A 10026-nucleotide genomic window follows, 5' to 3' on the forward strand; every position below is an offset into this window, starting at 1 on the left:
GGCGTTGTCGAATACGCATTGACGGCGGACAGCTGCTGGTGTCAGCGTATTAATGCAACTGTTCGGTTCGTTCACGAAAGCGGTTGTAAGCGTTGTTTCAGCGTGCTTTTCATCATGACATCGCTATGCATTGGTTAGAATCGCGTCGTGACGCTGCTGGGAACAGGAATCAGCGAACACTTTTTGAATTTTGAGAATAAACGTTTCTTTGTTTTTTAGCTAGAATTCTAGCCCTATAACTTTATTGCCTTTTAACCTACAGCTGCACTTGCCATCTACCTTCAGGGCAGCGTAGTCGGCATCAATGATCACATCAACAGAGAGCAGAAACCAACAAAGCTGCAACGCGTGCTTGGTTGGTTTTAGAAGTTCGGGTTTCGCCATTCGCCCGTTGCGATTTCACTGTTTCCTTATTGCGATGGGACATAATACAGTGAACTTTCAGTAAACGGAAATCTGATAAACGGAACTGCTGCTTAAATGGAACTACTACCTCTGATTTGATCGGTTTCATCTCTGCATACTGCACCCCTGTTCACCTCTCGGTAAATGGAACTCCTGTTAAAGGAACACATTTTCACGGTCCTTTCACGTTCTGTTTAATGAGAGTTCACTGTACTACTTATATTACAGTGAAATTCAAGCTGGCTGTTTTAAAGTTTGCCGAAGAAAACGGGAACCGTGCCATTGCCACCATTGCCAAGCGCTTCAGCATGAAGGTCTTCAACGTGTGTAGTAGTATGGGAGAAAGCAGAAGAGTGTGCGTTTGCCAATACAAGTTTCCTGCCATTGAAGACTTTTCAAGTTATTGTGAAAGCTTAGGTCGTCCAGTATTGCCGTGTTGTGGAACCTAATTTCTCCCAGCATTGTTGAAAAAAAGCTAGAAAATGGGGCATTAGAACGCGCTCGACTTGTGAAAGCTTAGGTCGTCCAGTATTGCCGGGTTGTGGAACCTAATTTCTCCCAGCATTGTTAAAAAAAAGCTTCTAGAAAATGGGGCATTAGAACGCGCCCGACGGAACCAAAGACGTCACACTTTGGGAGGGTGGTGATAGTGGCTCCGACGATGATTCCCAATCGGACCTCTCGGCCAGTAGTTCTGACAAGACCGTGCATAACCGAATATAGCTAAATAACGTATGTGCTAAGTTTGTTAAGTAAACGAGTGCAATTTATTTCATTTCTTAATGTATATACTGCGCATGTTAGGACAATACTACTTCACATTATTTCGGATGCATTTGTGAAACCTTTGCTCAGTTTGCAACCCCCCCCCCCCTCCCCCCCTTTTTTTTTTCAGAGATCCAAAATTGCAAAAAAAAAGTTCGCATGTTATGTGCATCCAACCCTCACAAAAGTGATGCTGAGTGCCACTACTTCTGTAGTAATGCACGATCACAGATATTAATGACACAGTTCCTGAGGCACATACGCGGCCAGTCTGCATGGTTTGAAAACAGTTACTATTAGCTGCAATCACTGCGCACAAAACTGCTCTCTGTCAACGCGATTATTGATGCCGACTACGCTGCTCTAAAGGTAGACGGCCAGCGCAGCTGTAGGTTAAAGGGCAATAAAATGATAAGGCTAGAATTGTTTGCGGCATTCCTGTCTTTTGCGCATGACCATGGTGCAACAGAGTTAGGCACTTAGTTTCCAGTTGGTCTCCAGCAAAACTCTGCTCCGAATGTTTGCGACAGTGAGCTGTGTCTTCCTTATTGGTCTGCCCGTATATGCCCTAGAAAAACATGCGTAAGTTCTTTTTACAGCACTATATGTTTCACGTGTACACTGCGGTTTAAAAACGAACTTTGCTAGCTTCCTCGGTGGCATGAAATTGCAGGTGATAGGCATATTTTTTCTCCACCTTTGAGATTCTAGTGTAGTTTCTATAGTGGATAATTTCAGCGATAGTTCCTGCCTCACTCCGCCTTTTTAGTGACCATCAGGCCATGAGCCTTCATTGACTGTTCAGTCGTTGCTGCAACAATTGTAGCGGCAGCAAGATCATTCTTTCGAACAAATTCCCGTACAACTTTTTACGCTCCCTTTTTTCAGGGCTTGTACCTCCGGGGTCCCTCCTGTTACTTTCTCACTTGCGTCCTTTGGTGGGAGGAGCTCAATGCTCTGAGACAGTGCGACTGCCTTCTGAATATCCGAGGGGTGTGGCTGAGGTTCTGCAAGCAGCCCATAGCTTTGTGGAGGCAAGCACCCTTGCACTGGACGCTGTTTACTAGCTTCGTGTCCGGACAGTTGTGTGAAAATTTGGACTGAGGCAAAAGTAAGCACAGGTCACCTTTGACTAGCAGCTCTCACTGCCCCCTGCGTGAGCAGAAATTCTTCTGCAGCACAGGAAAGCACATGTGAATCATTTGCAACTGACCACGTAGCCGTGACCTGGAAGAAAAAGTGTGTGCCTCTGCCGTGACTTGTCACAATGGACCAGCAACTGTGCGCACCTCAAAGCTGAACATGAGGTCACTGTTTGACCTCTGGACAAGGCTGCATTATTCTTGCGTGCATATTTTAAAAGCTTTTAATGGTGAAGGTTGATTAGGGTCCCTTCGTAGTAATCTCTTCATTATTTAGAGGTTAGAGATGTCGTCATTCAATCAGTTGGTGGACATTTTTTCTCCAGCTTTGGGTCATTCATTGTATTTGCTCATGAAATCTGAATCACCATTCGTAATTTTAGGGGTTAGAGTAATTTTGTGTAAGTCAGTGACATGGTCGCATGCCAGCACCGCTTTTGCAAATTTGTGGGCCTTGACCCACTTTAAGTACTATCTGTACCATCCAAGCAAGTGCAGTTAACGACCAATTTGTTATGCTGCCTAGGAGCTGATAAATTGACCGGGGAAAAAAATGAATTCAAGCTTCTTTTTTTTTTTCTCTCATGTGGTCAGATTGCCTTATCTACGTCTGAAAGAGCTCAATGCCTGCCAGCAAGACTTGTCAGGCATTTTGGTGTGTGCCCAGGCTATCGAGAATATATTCTGGTAGCCTCCTTGATGGCAATAGTGTCTCATGCAAGTGTAACAGGGCAGCTTTTATTAGTGAGATTGGTGTATTCGTCATGATTATATTTCCTCATTGTTTCTGTACATTTCCTTCTCATTCTTAAACATGTATTTATCTTTTAATGATGTTCCTATACATTGCTTATTCTTATTTATTTTTAATGATGTTTCTGTGTTGTGAGAAGCTTTTGAGAAGTTCCTTTCCCTTGCTGTCTGCAGCTGCAGCAAAAAAGAAAAATTTAGCTCAGACTATTAATGATTGGATCAGCAGTATTGCATATGGCATCCAAATTGCTGGCCACACGATGGGCTTTGTTCCGGCTACTCCCGCTTTAAAAATATGTATTGTGCCTGCTGTGTTGTTGTTGCCATGCGCAGCAATGAGCATTGCACATCACGACATTGCCATCACAGTTACTGGTTTTTTGCGCTAATCTTTTTTCACTGTCGGTCTATGCATACTCAAACGTGTATACCACGCAGGTACTTGCCTTAAAAGGTCAAAGGCAGTTCCCTTTCAACCTTTCATGTCATCGTAATTACTCGTGTTAACCCCTTTCAGGACTTGAAATGAGAAAGCAGTTAGAGAGAAAGGGAATTTTCCATTTTAAAATGGCTCATTTCTTTGTTAAAATAGCCAAATGAATCCATCTGACAGTTGTATTAAAGAAAGAAAATTTATCCATTCCCATCTCACATACTGTCGTCTAGTCTGGGGTACACAGGCAACAAGAGAGATGCCGAACATGTTTCCTCTGTACAAAAAAGTAGCTTGAAAATGATTGATTTTTTCTCATTCGCCCTCGTCAACTGATTTGCTGTATGAAACCTTGAGCATACTACCAACCGTTTTCCCAGTTGTATAAAATTTTGTTAGCAACAATGATTTTTGCGAAATTAAACACGATTATACTGCCATTCAAACAAAAAATACTTAACCAGACAGGTGGCATGCGACCTATGCATTACATCACTGGCAGTATCAAGACCGAAGACTAGCTATAGGGCTAGAATTTTATAGATCAAATAATTTCAATGTGTTATGCGTAGTCATCTTTAATCAAACTGGCCAATGAAAACACATGTATTTCTCGTTTAAAGAAAAAGTAAAACTAATCATTTCTCCTTCAAATGTATAATAACTTTCAATTATGTATCATAGAATGCTGATGATTGCCTTTTGCTTTATGTTCTATGTGCTTCATATACAGACTATTACTTCCACTATTACAGTTTGTATAAACTTTTTTCTTTTATATTTAAGTGTTTCTTTTTATTTTTATTATTATTTGCATACTGTGTAATAAGTGTATTAAGCAGTGTAAATATTTTTATAATTGACATGTTTTCACTGGTTTTGCTGCTGCTGTTGAACATGCAAGTCTGGGGTGACGGCCTTGTCAGGAGACATGTCAGTCTCCTTTTGCCTTACCTCGTTGATATATTTCACACTATGAATTGTGTATATATGTCTGAAATAAACAAATGGAATTGAAATTGAAAGCATTCATATTTGTTTTTCAGGAAATATAAGTACTCGGCATATTGCAACATATAACGTTGCCTTTTGTGAATAAATTTTTGCTTTTGCCAGAGTATTCATATTAAAAAAAAAGCGTTGAAGGCATTAGTTATTGTCCTCAACTGTAGATTTACAGGCAGTGGAATAACTGATGAAAAGGTTGATTTTTTTGTCCACTTTAATTATTTTCAATTTATGTCGCACTTAGCACGCTCAAGGTAAAGACAACAATCAATGCCCACAATGTTTTCCTTTACCTAATTGTCTGCTGGATTCATTTGGTTGTGCCAAGAAAGCTATAGTATCACACAGAGGGTTTGCAAACCTAATGGCAGGTAGCCATGTGTTGTCTCACCGCGGTGGTGGTGTGCCAGTGATTTGTCGTCTCCCGGGGTTGTCAGGTGGCGCCCCACAGTCCCAAGGCAAGACTTGTCCAGTGACTGTAGCGCCACGGCTCGTCGCTGCAGCCAACAGCAGCAGCGGGAGCGGGAGCTGAAGCTCAGGACGCTGGAGGAGGCTGCCCGCGGTGGCCGGCCGCCTATCAACTGAGCGGCCGGAGCAGCAGATGCCGTCGTCGACCGTGCGGCCACCGCCGCTCACCCTTCTTGGCAACAGTTCCCAAGTAGCCTGTCCCCTTCCCGTGGTGGCGCTCTCCATCGTCGCTGAGGCCGGCAGCTTGGAACGTGCAATCGCCGTCGACGAGACGGCTGTCCCCTGGCCGGTCTTCCCACCCCACCCCGTACCTCTTTGTCAGCTCCTTTGACCTCCACCAACACAATCAGGCTTTATGTGCCAGCCAAAGCTCGAGAAATGGGGGGCAAAGGTGTGGCCTTGGTGAAGTTTGGTATCCCCTTGTGGCAAACCACACACGTTAACTAGGTGGAGGGCACAAGAAGCTGTCAGACAAGTGCTGAGCTCCCATCTTCAAGTTTATCTTATGAACTGAGCCACTAGTGTTCCTGGTTATGCAGGCACACCCTTCTGGGTTATGTGTTTACTGCTATGGGAGTTTCAACTGTAAGAGAGGTCACTCGGAGTGCTTGGTAATCGCCTTTTTGATGAGCATCAAGCTCTTCACGTGCTGTGGTAGCATAATTGATGCCATGGCATTCAAGTGGTCAAAATTTCTGGAGCCTTCCACTACGGTGTGTCTCATAATCATATCGTGGTTTTTGGACGTAAATTTGAAGATATTATTGGTTGGCCATGGCATAATGCTGCCAAGTTCAAGCCCATAGACTGAAAAAATGTAATCGGAGGTATTTTTTATTGTACGAAAAGGCCGATGACCACCGTATCGGTGTGGCTCTTGTCCCTTTGTTCCAATTTCTGCTTCTATTGAGGGTACAACAGTTCCTGTTGGAGCCACTTGTGGCTGTCTTTACACTTTGCCTCCTCCTTTAATCTTGGGACACCTATGTGTGCTAGACAACACGTGAGTTTTTGGGTGTGTTGAGATCATCTGAAGGAGGCATGGGTTTAAGACAGCCACAAGTGGAAGCCAGCAAACTGCATTATTGAACTGCTTCATGTCAGCAATACCTCGACGAAAATTCGACTGAGTGAATCGCTTTACAGAAGTTTGTCGCAAACTTAGCAGTGCATTCGTAACTCGCAGGCCCACAGTTGCGATATAGATCTTTCTTGCGTGTACCCGGTGATTCGTTTTAGATAACATGTTGTCGGCCTCAAAAGGCAGGACTTGCGCTGCCAATGATTGCCATTATGATTTTATCTGGCCTGTGGACAACTTAGTTAAATCAGAGTTATATAGACGGCGGCATACTATAGCATAGATGTCAGGAGAAAGGCTATGCCTCATGCTGACTCGGCACTCGTCTGTTCCTTCTCGTGTTCTCGGGTCTCCAAAGTGGGCACACACCGGTTTCACCGCAATTTCGATAGGGCAGGCTGTGCGACGAAGTGTGGAAGGGGGTGCTTCTTTAAAAAAAAAAATGTTCCGCCGACGATTGCGGCAGTGTGTGTGCGTGTGCGTGTTAGCAAACTGCCGCTGCTACAACGACTTTCACCCGACTCCCTTAATGCGATGGCATTTCGGACTCCTCCTCCCTTCCTGCAATCCTACGTGAGGACAAAGCGGGGGTCGTGTCGTCATCCCAGCCTGCTTCATGTCCCTGAATCTGTTTCACTCTAGCAAGGATCCAAGTTTCTTTGCGACTGAGGCAAGCCGAGTCATTCCTCGAAACCCTAAAAGAAAGAAGGTGGCACGTTTTGTTTCTAGTTTTATTTTCTCGTAAAAGTTATTTTCTACATGTATGTGATGTACACGAAGGCAGGTGTGTTATATATGTATATGCACGTTTTGTTTATTGTTTTCATTCTTATCCGAAAAAAAAAGTGACATTTGGCTCTCTTTGATGTGTAGGTAATGAACTTGTCCTGTATAGTGTTTACTACCCCCTCCCTTTTTTAAGCATTACTTTTTAATTGTTCGGTTTTTATATATATATATAATTGCACAGAAAGCTCGTTTTTATGTGCGAAGTGGCCGTCGGCACAGCGCCTCATTTTGCGGAGGTGTACTTTTTAAATTTTTTTTTACACTTTGCATGTAGAGGTTTTTTACTAGTCAAGAAAGAGAAGCCCGCCTTTTCCTTTCTCGCAAGGCTACAAGATGCTCGGCGCTGCGGCGTTTTACTATTCCTTTTACGAACTTGTGCCGCCAGCCATGGCAAATGTTTTTTCATTATTAGCCTTACCTGGCTTCTAGGACCACGGATGTGTTATGCAATTGCTCCCACCCTCTTTGTGTTCCCCCTTTTTTTTAACATGGTGACCAGAGTCGGCAAAGAAGAAAAAAACACAAATGAACAGTTGTGGTGTAATAGGTAATTTGAAAGAATTGTCTTTCTCTTTTCCCTCAGATGTGTTTTTATAAAGTTGCGTGTGCATTTTGGGCACGCTTGTTTATTTGTGCAAAAGTAATTCTCCTGGTGCCATGTATGTACGTGTGCGAGTATTCTTGCAAGATTTCAGTGGAGGTACGAGTAGTAGTAGTGGCTGGCTTTTTATTTTATTTTTTAATTTAGGGTCGTCAGATGCAGTCGGTTTGAGCACAGCAGGTCAGCTGTACGAAAGCTGGTGCAAGAAAAATATATTGTGGTCCACCCAACTGTAGCCCAAAATTGCAGAAGCCTACACGAGCGTCTTCAAATGAGTTAAAAATAGAAATTTGTCTAAGTCTGGGTAAAAAAGTATAGCTGACCTGGTGTTTGCAACCTATGCTTAGTAGATCGAGGCCAAAATGGCTGAGGATAGACATGGAGCATGTCCGATTAGTTTTTTGCTATTTTTCTGGGGCACATCGAAGTGTTCTTTCTGCAAAACTTTTCTAGGTTTTCTGGGTACCTTTGTGCTACAGACAAGTGGAGAAAAATTTTAGCTTTTGTCATTTCAGGCAGCATGCATAGCTTTGTGGTGATCAGTACAGTTAACGAATTGATGTTATGCATTGTGTCTGAAGCAACGAGCAGTTTGCACTGTGTACTAATCCTCAGACCAGGCATCTTTTTAGAGTTTTTTAAACCAAATGCACATGCCCCATTTTTGACTCGTGGCATGACACTGTTTATGGCAATCGACAGTTTCAGGACTTGGACATCGTGAAAAGCATCTTATCGTGCTTTCGATCTTGCGGTACTTGCTTGACAATGTCATGGTTTTTTTCGTAGAAAGGGAATGGACGAACCGATATTCATGGTTGATTTCTGTTCTGCGAGATTTTCGTGGGCCAGCGACTGCATGGTTTGTGTATAATATAATTTTTTTTTAGGTAATGCAGCCTGTACATAATTCACCTGTTTGTTGTGAGAGGAAAGAAAGGAAAAACAAAATGCAACTGCAACGTTTCACTGTACCAGTGGGTGGTCTGTCAAGTCGTTTTTATTTTCTGCATTGTTTCATTTATTTGCCTTTATGAATTGCTAGATGAACCTTTCTCTGACTTCTGCAACGTGCACTGCATGCACGCTTTTGTTGTCGCGTAGTGCGCATTTCAACCATGTGTCGCGCGTCTCACCAGGAATGCAATTATATGCAAATGTGGGTGTTCTCCCCTCAACAACAAAACGAATGCACTTAAAGAAAAAAAAAGCGTACATAGCTTTTCCATGAAACATTTCTTTTTAAATGTCAATGCAAAGACAGGCTACCCCATCACTACTACTACTACTATTACTACTACTACTACTACAACTACAAGAACAATGCAAATGGGGGAAAAAAGTCATCAACCGCCACAGTACAACAACAAAAAAAATAGCGTGGTCTTTAGCCTTGTGGTTGTTCCCCCTACTTTTGAACTGAGGGGAGCCCGCAGGAGGAGCAAGCATACGCTGAGATGTGAACTGCATCTGTACAAAGTGTTCCATCCTTCACACTTTTTTTTTGCTCTCCGTCGTTCCTGGTCCCCTTTATCTGAAGAGGAAAAAAATGAGAGAATAGGAGAAAAACAAAAGGTGGCAAAGTCGGTGATCGACTAACACCCGAAACGCCACAGCGGCTTCTTCGGCGAAAGACATTCTTTTTTGTGTGCGTGTGTGTGTAAATAAATAAATGTGCTCGTTCAGACATGCGCATCACCTTCTCTGAAAAGTCGCTTTTCCTCTGCAACTGCCGTGCCCTTTTGGAGTTGACAAAAGTGTTCATTCTCATTTTAATTGTTTTTTTTTTTCTAATTGTGCATCTTTTTCGAGTTGCCTCCGTAGTGCCTGCAATCGATTTTTTGTGTATTTATTGCCGATTGATGTAAATAGCTGTGTCTACCCCGCCTATCGATTCTTCCTGCGAGCGTTTTTCCAAGTGGGGCTGCCAAAATCTCGACTCGGCCGCACCGGATAATTCCCGTAGTACAAGCTGGGGCACGGCTCCACCCTGCGATCTTCATGCGTTCCGGCATTGAGAGCCCCAACGTCTTCATGTAGGTCTGGCAACCTGATGGGACGGGCCAGCCATTAGAAACTGGTATTTCTGTACCATTGCCTTCCCTTCCACCTCCTCCTGTTTATGCATTGTCTATACAGGTGCCTTCAAAAACAAATGCAGCATTGTGTTTCTCTTTTGCACTTGTTTATACCTCAATGAGTTGTCATCCCCCAAGAAGGAACTCTTTGTCGGTTGCTTTTCTTGGGCACTGTAAAACGAGTTTGCCCAGTTAGCTAAGCCAAGTGCCTCCTGGGCTATGGGACTTCAAAAAAGACAGCAGCTGGCAAGGAGAACTTCTTTTTATCCCATACTTAAAATGTTGTCCCGTCCCACCCCACAGATTTCTTTGTTCTGATGCCAGCGCTGTGCCCCAGCCACCCTACCTGCTCCCCCAGTGGTGTACATTCTGTGAAGTGCGCGAGGCGACTGTAATTTTATATCTACTTGGGCACCTGGAAAAGAGTTTTTGTGTAAAACTTGTCTATTGCAGACAATAAATATTCATTACTTCTTCCCCTTAATTGCAGACAATAAATATTC

At 43.3% G+C, this 10026-nt stretch overlaps 1 protein-coding gene across 5 annotated transcripts in view; it reads left to right on the plus strand.

Annotated features, from left to right (window-relative positions):
- LOC119175773 (uncharacterized) overlaps positions 1-10007 on the plus strand; it is an 84542-nt gene extending 74535 nt beyond the window's left edge. For 4 of the 5 annotated variants that reach the window (XM_075885280.1, XM_075885285.1, XM_075885281.1 and 1 more), the window contains one exon: positions 4944-10007. In XM_075885280.1, the coding sequence (XP_075741395.1) occupies positions 4944-5091 (148 nt within the window). In that variant the 3' untranslated portion in view covers positions 5092-10007. Of the gene's footprint in view, positions 1-2058; positions 4527-4943 lie in introns of those variants that run through there. The other variant, XM_075885283.1, reaches the window with a different exon arrangement.
- The last annotated feature ends 19 nt before the right edge of the window (positions 10008-10026 follow it).

Source organism: Rhipicephalus microplus, unplaced genomic scaffold, assembly GCF_043290135.1.
Source record: "Rhipicephalus microplus isolate Deutch F79 unplaced genomic scaffold, USDA_Rmic scaffold_108, whole genome shotgun sequence".
In the NCBI taxonomy this organism is placed as follows: domain Eukaryota; kingdom Metazoa; phylum Arthropoda; class Arachnida; order Ixodida; family Ixodidae; genus Rhipicephalus; species Rhipicephalus microplus.